The 15,469-nt window shown below is 44.0% G+C and overlaps 1 protein-coding gene and 1 long non-coding RNA gene across 3 annotated transcripts in view; both read left to right on the plus strand.

Moving 5' to 3' along the window:
- The window catches only part of Dipk2b (divergent protein kinase domain 2B), a 69,459-nt gene extending 61,200 nt beyond the window's left edge, over positions 1 to 8,259 (plus strand). Inside the window, exons 4-5 of one of the 2 annotated variants that reach the window (XM_039100232.2) lie at positions 2,207 to 2,495; positions 3,612 to 8,259. In XM_039100232.2, the coding sequence (XP_038956160.1) occupies positions 2,207 to 2,495; positions 3,612 to 3,952 (630 nt within the window). In that variant the 3' untranslated portion in view covers positions 3,953 to 8,259. The remainder of the gene's footprint in view (positions 1 to 2,206; positions 2,496 to 3,611) is intronic. The other variant, XM_039100233.2, reaches the window with a different exon arrangement.
- Positions 8,260 to 12,078: 3,819 nt separating this feature from the next.
- LOC108349162 (uncharacterized) lies at positions 12,079 to 13,333 on the plus strand. The gene is made up of 2 exons (XR_005498364.2): positions 12,079 to 12,240; positions 13,078 to 13,333. It is a non-coding gene; the product is annotated as an uncharacterized LOC108349162 (long non-coding RNA).
- The last annotated feature ends 2,136 nt before the right edge of the window (positions 13,334 to 15,469 follow it).

Raw genomic sequence — 15,469 nt, forward strand, 5'->3', positions numbered from 1 at the left:
GTGTCTCACGTCAGAGATAACAAAAGCTGTACTCTTTCCCCTAAAACTTACCCAGTATCTTTGACATTAAATATGCTAATGACAGAGAAGGAGCTGTCACTTGCCCTACAGCCTCAGGGGTCTTCTTGGAGGTCTTTTACCCACAATTTTAACTTTTGTTGGCACTTTGGTTACTTTAAGACCTGGCTTCTGAGAGACCTGGCCTGGGACCATGGGGCTGAGATACTTCACTCAACCCTGGCCTTTACCCTGAGAGAATGTGGGATGGGACCCAGGACTGGCTTCATACATTTAGACAAGTTCAATAGGTGTAGGATGTCCCTGTGAGACACAAAGTATGTAAGATGCCCCAGTTAGGTGAAACTCAAAGCACAAAGGGCATGAGTTCTTTATAACATGACTTAAAAATGGGTAGAAGGTACTAGAAAATTGTCAGGGGGAGGGACTTTAAGGTCTATTTTTGTTTTGTTTTCTGTAGTGCTGAGGATGAGACCCAGGGCCTTGTGTATGCCAGATAAGCACTCTGCTACTAAGACTTATGAACTGGACTTACTTTGTTTTCTTAAGAAGGCAATCAAAGAGTAAAGTGATATATATAGGTTTTGTTATCACTTCCTTACAGCTTCATTTAAAAAATGTTCAGCATGGCCTTGTGGGGCACCAATGGGAGGAGAAGCCCTTGGTCCTGCCAAGGCTGGACCACCCCACCCCCATGCCCCCAGTGTAGGGGAATGGTGGGACAGGGAGGTGGGAAGGGAGGGGGTGATCGGGGAGGGGGAACACCCTTATAGAAAAAGGGGGAGAAGGATGGGATAGGGAGTTTATGGATGGGAATCCAGGAAAGGGAATAACATTTGAAATGTAAATTAAAAATATCCAATTAATAAAAAAGAAAAAAATCAGCAGTTGAGATTCTAACATGGACTATTTCTATATGGCCATACCCTAAGATGAAAAGCTACAGGTGGTCGTCAATAGGAATATCAGTCTCCTCCAGGACAAACTCCCACAGAGATTGTTCAATTCCAAATGGTCAGTTCTGGTCACATATACATATGAGTAAGCATTACTGGACTCAGTAGGTTATATATACATCTGTGAAGATATCTGCATATAAATATAGGTATCTATGTGTAGTGATAATAAAGAATATATCATGAATTTTGGAGATAGAAGAGGGACACAGGAAGAGCTAAGGAAGAATGAAGAGCTGAAAGTGATGGAGATGCAGTGCTCATTTATGAAGTGCTAAAAAAAAAAAAACTATTTTGAAAAAACTGGTCAAGAAAACTCCAGCTAGGATTCCCTCCCCACTTTTCATCTCCCAAATCCACAAGTTGAAAACTCTTACAAGGAGACAATCTGAGCCACACTCCCCCAGATCAGTATTAGTCTATCTGGAAGCTTCCCTCCAGTTGAAAAGAATCTTTGAATATGTAATTACTAGAGCCAGGCAGATTTGCTCAGCCTAGCAGTGGGGACAGCCAAGGAACATCCACCTGCATGATTCTTGTCCTATTCCAGAACCAGGTGCTTGTATTCTTCTATTTATTCATGAGCTCTGTTGAACCAGCTGGCCTCAACCCTCCTGCCTCAGCCTCCTGAAAAGCTAAAACTATATACATACTTGATACCCTGTTTGCAGTAATGTAGTAGTAGTAGTAGTAGTAGTAGTAGTAGTAGTAGTAGTAGTAGTATCATTATCATTATTATTATCATTATTATTATTGTTGTTGTTGTTGTTCTTGTTATTTGTCTTGCAGTTACACTGAAGTTGATCTTTTATTATTTTTCCATGACTTCTAAGCAATGATAGCTTGGAAATTGCAGACTACCATATTTTTTAAATGACACAAGTTAAAAGAAACATATTCCCTGAATCCTGGATACCACTGAAAATCACTGAAGGCCAGTTACCATTCTCAGGTCACTTGGAGAAAGTTGTGAAATCTGATCCATAGCACAGATAATAGCAGCCTCCTCCTTCCTAAAGTCTTCGTTCCACTAGCAATGCACCACAAAAGTGGGGGAAGGGCAGGGGCTTTATCATGTGGCAAAATGTATAAAAAGACAAATGTTTTGCCAGCATGTTTTGAGATCCAGGCTAGCAGTAAGACTTATTTATGTGGGCTGTGAGCGAGAGGTAGAAAGCAAGCCGCTTCTGTGAGATTTCTGTGTCTAATGCCTGCTCCTTCTGACTTGGCAGATCTTCCCTGGAGCAGAGGGCTGGCCGATGCCCAAGTACCTGGGCTCCTGTGGTAGATTCCTGGTCAGTACTAGTACCAGACCGCTGCAAGAATTTTATGATGCCCCTCCAGAGCAAGCTGCTGACATTGCCTACCAACTCCTTGGGGTCCTGGAATCCCTGAGGAGCAATGATTTGAACTATTTCTTCTACTTCACCCATGTTGATGCAGGCATGTTTGGCATCTTTGACAATGGGCATCTGTTCATCCGGGATGCCAGTGCGCTAGGCATCATCGACAAGCAGGAAGGTACTCAGCATGGGCTTGACTGAGCAGCTGTCAAGGGGGTTATCAGGGTGACCAAAGCTAAGGAGGAATGATGTGGGGTCACACTCCTGGCCCTTTGCGCTCTTTGTGTCACAGAGTAATCCAAGTTTGGGGGCTGTTGTTAGTCATAAAACAATGTTTCCTCTCCCCCATTTGAGTTTCTGTTTCATCTTCATTTCCAAAGGGAAAGTGAGCTTTGCCTTGCCTGTCAGAAACATTGTCCACTGTGGTATGAACCCTGACGAACCCTCCCAGGATGGTTCTGTATCTCACTCATACAAAAGTCACAGGTCCCTCTTCCACTGGAGCTTTTCTCCTTAGATGTTTTTAGCCTTAATCTAAGACATAATTGTCGACCTTTTGCACTAGTACACTTTGCAATCAGTGTTGAAACTGCCTCTGTAAAGTTTGAAAATTATAAAAACAAGGAATGGAATGAGATGTGTGAGAAAATTGTGTTTCTCAATGTTTACAAAGGCTCAGCCAATGTTCTAGAGCCCACTGAGTTCCAGTTTCTCAAGGTGACCAAATTTGCTAAGCACAATAAAAGGACAAGAAACTTTTCACATTTATGACACTATTTTTTTTACAAAAAAACAAACTCTTTTTCTCACTTCCTGATTTACCTTTATTAAGAGGAATCAAATTAGAAGAAAGATTGATTCCAGAATAATCAGGCTATGCAAACATTGGTCCTATTGCAACCTACTGAAGGCATATTCTGATGACATGCCCCCTACCCCGACTTTCTATTCTAAATGTGCAATGAAACCAATCCTCATAGCATCCTCACTTCCTTAATTCAGTAATACCAGGAAGTGGTCATGATTTCTACAGTTATAGCCCAGCTTCTGGGGGGACAGTGGATTTCTCATGCTTGGACCTTAGCCTAATTGTTGAAGAATGTTACTCAGTGCTGGTCTCTGAAGGGGCTGTTGCATTCCTGAGCCCTAAATCTTCTGGTGATAGGAAAATGCTTGGAGACTAAAGCACTTCTCTCAGCAGTTCTAATTGGCAGTGCCCCACCCTACCCTACCCCATCTCCCCACGTGCAAAAATAGATTGTACAGTATCTGATAGTTTCCATTTCTCTTCCAGCCAGCCAAGCAGCTGACAGGACTGGAGAGAATGAAGACATTTTTAGCTGCCTGGTTTCTGGATGCCAGGTCCAGATGTCTTCCTGTGACACTGTCCCTGAGAAGCAAAACCTTGTGCTGGTGTGTCAGCAGCTGCTGCCTCAACTTCTCCGGGGAAAGTTTCCCTCCCCTGTGCAACAGGAGATAGACTCTGCTCTCAGCTTATGTAGCAAGGATGCCAGCACAAACCTAGAAGTTTTTGGGGCCACCAGTCTGCTCAAGAATATCTTGAGATCTCTGAGAACCTGTGATCCTAGATTTGCCTACCGCTACCCAGACTGCAAATATAATGACAGATTCTGAGTGGCTGAAGAGACCATCTGCAAGCTCTTCCATGTCCCCGGTTGAGTTACTGTCAAACTGTAAGAAGCAATTCCATTTTGAATATTTAAGTACATTGATTTCCTAAGAAACACAAAAAACTAGTAGGAGAAACTCTGACACTGCATCACTGATGTCACTGTGGCAGAGTCAGAAGGTTGGCATAGGAAAACCAGGTGTGAACACTCAATATCTTTGAACCTCCATTTTCTGTATATTTTACCAGACTTTTGCAAGTTTAAAGAAAACAGAGATATAAGGGGCCGACAAATACCGTTGTGACCTACAAAGCATGTTCCATAAGCATACACAGATTGGGCAAGTGAGAAAATCCCATGTGTTGGTAGCCTGGTGGAGATAAAAGGCCAGGTGAAGGCAGGGCTTTGGGCCATTGGAACTCAAGCCCCCTATTCCTACTCTCCTGCATCTGTGAGAAGAGACTATAAACCAGAAGGATGTTCTCACCTGCTCCTAGCTCCTGAACGCTCTGGGCACCTGGGTCTCCTTATGCATGTGCAGAAGTCACCTCAGGACATGGAAAAGAGCCAAGGGTAAAAAGAGAAGGGGGACAACTGGGGCTAATGTTTTTGTTTAAGTCCTCTAAAAGCAAGGGTCAAAGCCCAATTATCTGAGGTTTTTAGAGGATATGCATACAGGGAAAGCAGAAAAGGGGAAACTGGCAAAGACTGAAAGGCCAACTCATGAAGGTAGGCAATGCAGGAAAAACAGTCTGAGCTTCTACAGGACCAAGACAGAGACATACACCAAAGGAGCCCTACATCTCCCATGAATAGATCCATTTTATTATCCAGCTGTGTTCAGAGCTAGCCAGATTAAGCTGTGGCAAATGTGACTGCAGCTTAGTTGCAAAAACAGATTTCAGAACACAGCAGCCTATGGGCAATAAACAGATTCCATTGTTCATTGTAGCTGCAGCCTGAGATCAAGGTCTGGTCTCTCTGCACAACCCGAGGAGTCCTAGAACTCTCATCCAAATGTGGCCTTACAAGTCATTATAAAAACATTTGTTTTCAAGGTCAACCAATGGGATACATTTTACTCAACAACTATTTTGTCGTACCTTTAAAGTACTCAACTACGTGGCTTATGGGCCTCTGCGCATAATGTTGTCTGCCCTCCATAACAATCATAAAGGTCTCTTAGACCTTTACCTAGCCTTCCTATGAGGCCTCTACTTGTGGGGATTGTTTGGTCTACCTCCTTTCTCTACCTCTAAATCAGTACCTTGGCAGTCAGAATACCTGACTAAACAAACCTCACTGCATACACAGAAAAACAGGCCCAGGGAGGCTGAGATTTGATGGAACACTGCTGAAACCCTCCCTACCAGTCCATTCCCCAGTTCCCTTCCTCATCAGTCTCAGACTCTCATTTCGGACTATTCAATTCTATTTTCATTCACATTTAAAGTTGAATCCCAAGGATCCTATCTTGTGATATACCTGGTGGTCTTTCAAAGTTTCCTTTTGACAACAGTCTCAGATATTGTCCCATGGCAACCACAGCATTGAGAATAACAGACCAAACTGATGCCACACCTGAGAAGCCAGTCCTCTGGCTAGCTGCAGAGAATGAACATTTCATACCTGCATTATCATGATTTCCTCTCCCCACTGACTTGCTTGCAGTATGTGCTCCCAGGCAGCCTCCTGACCAAAGAACCCAGGGAAGGGGCTGCAGCCTCGACTATCCAAAGATGTACATGGACATAAGACCACCCCCACAACTCTCCAGTGCTCATGCCAGCATCAGCCTCTCTCAATAGAACCATTGCATTTCCACTGAAGACTGTGAGTGACTTTGATTTAGGGTCCACAGAGTTGAGAAATGGAGCTCACAATAATCTTCCTCTTACCTCTCCACCACATATCTGTGGGGACGGCAAGAAGGAGGGAACAGATCCTCTAGACCAATGGTCTGGGACTCTGAAAAATGGCCCTTCAAAAATCATGGAGCTAGAAAGGAAACACAGCCCTAAATAGCTACTGAATCAGAACAAAGAAATCTTATGTCTTCTTTGATGGAGTCGCAGAAGTGATCAAAGAATAAAACTACCTGAATATCCGCAGGAGGTGAGTGGGAGACTTGTTTTTAGTATGAACTAAAGCAAACACTGCGGGTTTGCGCAGCTGTGTATATTTGCAGTTCAGGCCAAAGGAAGACAGATAACCGTTTAGGCAGGGTCTAACACTTTTGGTAATGTCTACCCATCTAGTGGCTTTTTGCCAGGTCAGGAAGTTAAGAAGTTCCTTTTTTCTTACATTTTGAAGGGAAAGCAGACCTTTTCTTGCCATCATGACTGAAGATTACAGACCCCCTCCTAGATGCTATCTCCAAGCCACATCCTCCCTATTCACTCCCTGCCATCTGTTGATTCTCTACCGGTCCCTACATGTGATAGACATAGAACAGAGTCACCAGTCCTCCCTCCACAAGTGACACCTCTTCCTCCAGTGCAGGAATGTAGGTAGCAAGCAGCACTGGCTGTCAGCCCTTTGGGCTCTGCCTTGGTCACTCTGTGGCTTCACTTGATCGATACCTAGTCACCGGGCTTGGGATAAAATGTGTTGCCTCAACCAATTTGGGCCAATTAACTACACCTTGTATGGGTAATTTTTATCCCAAAACTCTACTTGCATCAGACCAAGATTTCTGCTGGGCCTGAATCATGGTTTAACTGACCCTGCTCCTCCTTTTCCTATGAATTCTTTTCACAGGTGTAAATGAGTGGCCAAAATGGTGGCTCCACATTATTCACATCTTAATCCCCAGAAGCTGTGACAGTTACCTATATGAGAAAGGACATGTTTAAGGATCATGGGACTTTCCAGGATTATCTAGGTAGATGCTAAATGGAAGCCCATGTGTCTTTGTAAAATGGAGGCAGAGGGACCTTTGAGAGAGAAGAACCAGTGATGTGAAGACTGACAGGATGCAACTATAAGCCAAAAAACTCCAGCAGTCACCATGAAGTGGCAAGGGAGGAATCCTTCTGCCAGATCCTCCAGAGGAACTATGGCTTTAATAATCCCCTAATTTCTACCCAGTAAGCCCCAAGAATTGTGAGAGAATACAATTCTACTGGGCAGCACCACCTCCTTCACAGTAATTTGCTTTAGCACTCTAAAATCTACTAAATATCAGCTTCCAAAGAGCTCTACTTGCAACATTCACCCACAGTCTACTGTGGGCAAATGGAAAGTAATACTTGAGCTAAGAATGTACTGCACTAGTAGAGCCTTTGCCTAGCAAGCAAGGGCCCTAGTTTCCATCCCCAATACAGCAAAATCATGGCCTGGCATGGGGAAGTATAGGATCGATCCTCATCCAGAGCTGAGGGTTTCCTTCCTCCAAAGCTCTAGACATCACTGAAGACCCTGCTCAGTCTTATGTTTATTCAGAGGCTTTCTTGATAATCCAGCCACCAGAAACCACTTTCTGAACTGTGTCCCTAAAGTTCTGGTCCACATGTTTGTGCCTCTTTTAAGTTTGGTTTTAGGAAGATCTGTGTCTTGCTTGCCATCCAACTCAGAGCTTCCCAAGTCTGGCGGTGTTGTGAAAAACTTTGTGTTTACAATAAAAAGGGAGGACTAGACACAAAGCAGAGGCTAGAAAATGCTTCTTCAGCCCTTCCCTACTTTGTTCATGTGCTTTCTTGGCTACCAATCAGAGAGAGTCACTTCTCAGTAACCAAGAGACAAGTGAGTCAACATGCAAGAGACTTCAACCAGAATACAATTGTTGTCAGCTATATTCTGCTGCCGGAGATTTTGAGTGCAGGCATTATTTTGCCAGTTTATATTAGCTGTACCTTTTAGCCTGTAAGCTGGGCTATATGATTTGTAGGAACCAAAGAAAATGGAAACATGAGATGGATCTATTCAGAAACAGCTCCTAGTTGTAAACAAAGCTAAGCTGAGGCCCTCTACTGTGTAGGTTACAGGCTCACCAAGCAGGCAAGGACTGCAGAGACAGATCCTCCTTACACTTGTCATTAAGTGTTGCTACCATTTATTGTGGGTTTGTTTGCCTTCCACACAGAAAGGCAGCAGATGTAGGACAAAGATGAAATAAAATGTATGCTTAAGGCCTATGAGATCAGACTCAGGAATTGTAACAACAGCCCAGCCCACAAGCCTGACTGTATAGGAGTATGCTGGTTTCCGTGGTTTGGTAAGTATGGCAATTGTTGACCCTGCCAGTGTTCTTGCAACATCTAAGCCTGGACATTTTCTCTGAAATTAAAATAAATACTGTTGTTTACCTTTTCTGGGACTTGCTTTTTGTGTGCTTTAAAACATTAGCTTTACTCTTGAAGAAATATTGTCCCCTGTAAGTCATGTGATGTCTCTATTTGAAGACAAATGTAGGAAAAGAACAGAGGCTGTCTCCATAAAGAATAGAGACCCATAATGCTACCTTGGAGGAAATCCTAATTTGTTGTAGAAATTTTTAGTTCCAACAGGGGTTTTTACCCTGCCTTAATCATTCAATTCCCTGATAAAAGATACGTACAACCTATATATTTACAATAAGCCTTAAATAGCACAAGAACTGGGCACTTATCTACCCTCTATGCTACTAGAATCTAATTCTCTATCAATAAGCCAGAGTTATTATTTACTATGCTTTATCTGGGCTACTCTTAACTCCACTTGGCCAGCCCTCATGGCCATGTTTTCATGACTCACCTAACCCACGACAGCTTCTCTCTCCTCCTTTACCTTCCTCGCCTCTTTAAGGTTCTCTTCTGACTGCAAGGCTGGGAAACCTAAATCTCACCTATGACTCTTCTACACAGCTATTGGCTGTTGACATCTTTACTAAATAATCAGAAATAATTTGGGGACAAGGTCACTTGGGTCTACGTACAGACTCCAGGTCTTGGGAGCCCATACACACCACTACAATAGACAGCAAGACCAAACCTCAATACTGATTCCTACCCAGGGAGCCCACACAATGACACTTGCTGTTGGATAGTCTGACTGTGGCTATTTTGGGTGCAGTCATGAAAGACAGTTGAGCTACCTCCATCCCTCCCTCCTTGTCCTCACCCTCCAGCAGGCTCAGAAGAAAATCTTCCAGAGAATGTGGTACAGGGAGCCTTACCAAGTCCACCTGTGCTCATTATATGAAGAGAAATGAGGACATCTTGGCCAAATGTGCACCAGCATCCACCTGGTTTATGGTGATATGGCTCCCCCACCCACTCTATTCCTTTTGTCCACAGACATTGGCCCAGTAGAACTCACAAGAATATAGGATATTCTCTGACCAGCTTGCAGCTCTAGAAGGAACTTTAAACCATAGAAAAAGGTTGACACCCAAGCAGGGGACAACAGCATTTGCAGATGCAACAACACTATAAGAAAGCAAGTTGGAAGCATTGTTCAGTGAAGACAGGCTATGCCATTGACCCATACATAAGAACTTTGAAGACACAGTAAGGAAACAAGAACATTCCTGTTCTACTCAGGTGTCCAAAGAATGGCTTCAGGTCTAGACTATGACCTGGCAACCCCTTGGAAAAACTGGCTCTGGAAGAAAACATGGGTCCTTTTGGATTCTGCTGCAGTCATTTGCAAAAAACAGTATATCAAAGTTATTCTTTGCAGGAATGATATTCATTACAATTGAGTAATAAACATATTGTTTGTGGTAAATAATTATGCACTATAATAGCAAAATGTTAGAAACACCATAAAAGTGGCTACACATGACAGAGCAGAACGAACTACAGTGTATCCACACAACAGCATGCCATATCCTGTATAGAGGGATGATGATGGGCTCCAAGAACTCACATGAGGAAAAGCGCCATGGGTATTTATAGGAGGCTACTTTGTGTGCAGGAAAGAAACATGACATGTAAAACCCCATTTACATTTTGCTCACTTGAAATGTTCTAAAGTAGATGCTGTGAGAAATTGGGAGAAATGATTTGATTGTACATCTTAATGCATCCACAGGCTAGAAGAGAGGAAGTGGGATGGGAGCTCCATTAGGAAAATGGTCTGGGTGGGAGTGAGAAATGTTTGGTCATTCTGTCTTCACAATGTTCATGTTGTTGTTGTGTTAAGACATGAGTACAGCGTGGCCTTGTTTGGTTTTGGCAATCTGAGAAATTGTTTATGTCTAAGAAGAAAACAAGGGCTGTATTGTCCTGGCCAAGCCAGCTGTGGGTAACACTGAGGCTAAGGCCTAACTGATTGTGCCAACCCAACTCCACCTCTCAAGGATTCATGTCTCCTTCTCTGTAGGACAACTGGTAGAATTCAAATAGAGTCTATAGGTCAATAAATAGGGCTATTATCAATGTTAATTTCTGAGCACCAGTGAAGATTCAAGTTAAGTGATGTGTTAACATGTGCGGAACCTGACTAAACAATATAAATGGGCTCTGCATTCTATTTTGTAGCTTTTTATAAGTATAAAATTATTGCAAAATAAAGACAACATTTTAAAAAACATTAGTTAACCCTGTGTGTTATGTGTATATGTGTGTGTTTTGTGTATGTGTGTGTGCTGTATGTGTGTGCTGTATATATGTAGATGTGTGTTCTGTATATGTGTATATGTGTGTATCTCTCCCCCCCCCCGTGTGTGTGTGTGTGTGTGTGTGTGTGTGTGTGTGTGTATACCACACCATTCAAGTTGATGTCAATTCTTTCCTCCTACCATATGATTCCTTCAGGTTCAAACTCAGGTTGTCAATCTTGGTAGCAGGAACCTTTTACATTCTGAATCATCTTGCTAGCTCTAAGGGTTTAATTTTATTTATTTTATTTTTAAACTTTAGCTCATGGAGCAGAAATTAATTGGCACTGTGTAGAGACGTTGGCTTGCATGTCAGGGTTGTGCTGTGCAAAACAAAACACATATCTGAAAAAGCCAAAGCATTATCTCTGTGACAAGATGGCCCTGACTCTGAAAAACACCTGGAAACTGGCCTGGCATCACAATAGGATTTGGGTCTCCCATAATAAGTATAGTCTAGGTATATCATCTGTCCCCACCTCACAAGTGTGAACTCTGCAAGGGCAGGATGTGGCACCTCACATCTTCCTGGGCACCCTGTTGGTGTCGCATGACTCGGGGACAAAGAGAGTTAGAGAACACGACCTCTAGGGTGCTCGGAGGGTAGGCAGAATGGTGCAGGGTAAGCAGGGACACTGCGCAGAGAAGGCTACCACGTGTGGGCAGAAGAGGGCAAATGAGTGAGTTCGGGGCCTGAGTGGGCTGCCACGCCCTGAGTTTGGGCTAGGTGTTCATGGGAGGGAGGTGCAGAGAGATGAGTAGGCAAGGCCCTGCTGAACATGCAGGTCTGTACCTGTTAGCTTGCTCACCTGCATGGACTGTCTTTCCTCTCCAACGTGGGGCCAGGATGTCCGCAGCAGCATGTGGCAGATGGGGGCAGCCACATACTGGAATCAGTCAAGCAGGGCTCAGGTCTCACTCCCGTTGCTTATAGTCATGGCCATGAGTAAGAAATCTCACCTCTCCGTGGCCATCGCCGTGGTTGTTCACTCTACTATGCTGTCCAACCCACATAGTAGTTTTCACCTGTGTAGGGCCTCGTTGCCGGTCTGCCTTGCAGCAGGTGGCACAGATCTTACTCAAGAGCCAGAGATTCACAGAATCTCCACGAATGATGCCCTGGTAATAGGAAAGGCCCTATAAAAAGGGGCCAAACTTAAATAGAAAGACTTGGATTTTTGTTTTGTCCTCTCCCTTCTTGCTTGAAATGTCAAATGATCATGGAAGAAGCAGCCACGTGACAGGCAAGCTGAGAGTATCCTGAAGGAAAGCCTGCCTGCTAGGTTCCCACAGTACAAGCAGTTGTAGTCAATGGCTCTCCGGAGAGTAGATGGGTCTTTTGTGTGTATTGGATACATTTTCTGAGCCTCACTGTCTACTATTAACTGGGCTAGGCATTTTGACCACAGTTGTGGGCCAAGAACTCCTTTGCCAAAACTGAAGAGTGAGGTCCCTATTTTCTTTGTGTTTATATTTGGAGGGGAGAGAGACAAGGGACTCAGAGCAGACAGTATTGCTGAATGAAGTTGCAATGACGTGAAGGGGACGTGACAGTTGGCACGTGTGACGTGAGTTGGCGAGCGAGTGAGACACGGATCTTTATGGTGGAACCTTGAGGAAGTGAGCCCTGGGCTGGGGCCCGAGTGTGAGCATGGGCAGTGGGAACAGCGGCCATAAAGAAAGGCCTTGGCACAGAGGAAAATGGGCAGGTCAGGAAACCGGCAATGAACAAAGGGAGAGTGGGAGGTGAGACCAGATGGTGGGTGCATAGTGGCTCTGTTTCAGATGCAGACAGGAAGCTACTGGAAGGTTTCTGTGGGGGTGCACGGAGGGAACACTACAACTACCACACCACAGGCACCTAATAAGCGCCCCATAACCAAGAGAGAGGGTGTGTTGAACCTTCTCCTTCTCAGGTTCCAGGGGATCCTCTACTTCCCAGCTCCAGATCGGGAGACCCCTTGGGCTGCCTTTTAAGTCCTCCCCCGGGGCCATTTGCTCCCTCCAGAGCAGACGACTATAATTGCTGCTTTCCATAAAGACATAAAAATCTAAAAGGCACAATCAATACAGCGGCACACACATCATGGTTTTCATTGCAACAGATAAAAGTGTAAACAGCAGGGGTGGTGGAGCTCCCGAGGCTGCAGAGGGGTATGGGGGCTCCTGAGGCTGCAGGGGTGGGGTGGGGCTCCTGATGCCTGAGGGGTGCCCCTCAGGTTGTGGGATGCTCTCGAGGCTGCAGGGGGTGGGGGAACTCCGGAGGCTGCGGGGGTGTTCTGGAGGCTGCAGTGGCTATGGGAGGGTCGAGGGTTGGGGAGGATGAGGGGGTGGATGGATGGGGTGGAAGGGTTGGGGGAGTACTGCATTGGTCTCCCAGTCTGTCCTTTTCTTTCTGAGATCCTTGTAGAAGTGAAGCCTGGGAATGGCTCCTTCCTTTAAAGTCTACTGGAAAACAGGCTTTTCTACTTTCCAGAATCAGCAACCTCTGTTTTTAACCTCACTTCTGAATTCTGATCTGTCCCTTGCTTCCCCAAATCATCTAGGTCTCCCCAGACGTACTACGGTTCCAAGTGGCTTCCTAGATGCAGGTCTTAGGACAAGGGTGTCTCCAGAGCTTGGAAACTGGCCTTGACCCTGTTTCCAGCCCAGCCCTTGAGAATCAGCCTCTTCCCCTCCGCGTCCAGCCCGCCACCCACAGCTTGTGTGGCAACGTGCACAGAAACATTCATGTCTCCAGCTCCTGGATCCTCCCGGCGACGACTTCCTCAAACCGGTTACTTAATGAACGTCATCCAATTCCGATTCTGTCTTGCCACAGCCTCATTTGCGAAAGCCAATCTGTTTTATGATTTTAACCTCTGGCTAGAAACTGCTCCCAATTTCATGTCATCCATAAACTTGATGAACGATTAAAAAAAAAAAAAAAGAAGTACAGTCTAGGGCAGAGTTCATCAGATAGAAACATTACTGCTCCATTTTCCATTGTTACTTCCATTTCTCCCCATCTCTTTGATCCAATCTGTTTATGTGAATGTATCCATCCTGGGACCAATGCTGATTGGACTATACTTGAGGCTTCCCTATGCCCATCCCAGATCCTTTCCCTGTTATACACAAACCACAGTGTCCCTTGGAGAGAAGCTACCAAGCACAGCTTAACCCACTCCAATCTCCCTATCCTGCCATCTCCACAGTCATCATTTAGCCAAATCTGTTTGAATCTTGCCTATATTTGTAACAACTCCCTTAAAAAATTACTCTTTAAGAGGAATTGTACCAGGTAAGTAAGTAAATTGGCTTATCAAAATAACAAATATTTTAATATGTTTTTTAATAATATTACCCAGGGCAGGCAAAGTTTTAGGAAAAGAGACAAGCCATGAAAACTTTGTAAGAACACCACCCCACTGAAAATCAATTTGTTAAAGTTCTTTAAGAGTTTTAAAAGGAGAGAGGAGGGGAGTGCAGGAAGAAAAAGCGTAAAGAGATAGCATGATCTACCCAGTAATTGCACTTCCTGATGCCAGCCAAAGGAAGTCTTCAAAAATTCAGGGAAATGTATGTGCAGACTGCCTGCAAAAATCAAGTATTGAGTATTCATGACATCTACTAAATGAGAATAAGTGGTATTTTTAATAGGTATAAACTACAAAACAGTGTAACGTGGGAAAGGAGAAAACAGTATCACAAACTTGAAAGCCAAAAAGCAAATAATTTAGGACCAAGAGAGCAGGATCCTAAGCTGACAGCAAAGAATTTGAGAACTAGCTCAATTCATACCATAAATCCCTTTCCTCCAAAAGGTTGGGACTGACAATACCACATGACATCAGTATTGAGAGCAAAGAAGTGGCTGGCATCTGGATAAGACTTCTTTTTAGAAGCAATTGGATTTCTGCCCTATCCCCAGCTTTCAGATCCAAAGTCAGAGTCCTCAAAGATCAACAACAACAACAACAACAACAACAACAACAACAACAACAACAAAAATCAGACACTCCCTCCCTAGACAGTGTGCATGCAGAGAGGGCCTGAAAGTTTGTATGTATGAAGACTGCATGTTCCCTACCCTCTCTCGAACATCTAGGCTGGAGAATAGAGGAGTGATCAGACTCCCAGAACCCCATGCAGGAGATTGACATAAGAAGCTCCTTCAATAAGTCACTCACCAGGTGCCCACCAGGAGGGTTCTGGGCTTTTCAGAGTCTTATTTTTCAGTTCTCTGTCTTTTATTTTCCTTCTGGTTTTGAGTATCAGCATTATTTTGAAATTATCTCAAACCTTCAGAAAAGCTGACATAAAAATCCAAATACCTCTGTGCACCTGCATTGCTCATTGTTTGCTTTCTTCCCCGTGCCTACTTCAGCTTTCACTACCTTCTTCACCGTCTCCCTGTCTCCCTTCCTGGATGTCTCTGATGCCTCATGCTCTGCCTTTTATATGCTTTTATATCCCCACTCTTTTCTATTGGAGAGATTATAAATGTGCCTTATCCTAAAAGCAAAGGCTTCTATAATCACAACATGGGGCCCAGACCAGAGTAGTAGCACTAGAATCCTATTAGCTGACTTCAGCACATCTTCAATTTTTGTCAATTTCACCCAAAGTGTCCTTCAAGAAAATTTGTTTTTACTGTTGTTGTTGTTGTTGTTTTTGTTGTTTTTCCTGTCTCAGGATCTAGTCCTGAACCACACATTGCACATAGCTGTTGTTTGTCTCTGGTCTCCATTAACTCGAAATGATTTCTCCACCAGTGTATATGTGCTTTATCACTTCGATGTCTTTTTTCTTAAGTGGAGAGACTGCTTGCTTTGTACAATATCATTCAGTTGGGGTTGTCTGATTCAATTTGGGTTTTGCAATCAGGGTAAGAAGTTACACTGCAATTTGGTCACTGTGTCCTATCAGAGGGCATATGAGGTCAGTTTATGAGAT

Source organism: Rattus norvegicus, chromosome X, assembly GCF_036323735.1.
Source record: "Rattus norvegicus strain BN/NHsdMcwi chromosome X, GRCr8, whole genome shotgun sequence".
Taxonomy (NCBI): Eukaryota; Metazoa; Chordata; class Mammalia; order Rodentia; family Muridae; genus Rattus; species Rattus norvegicus.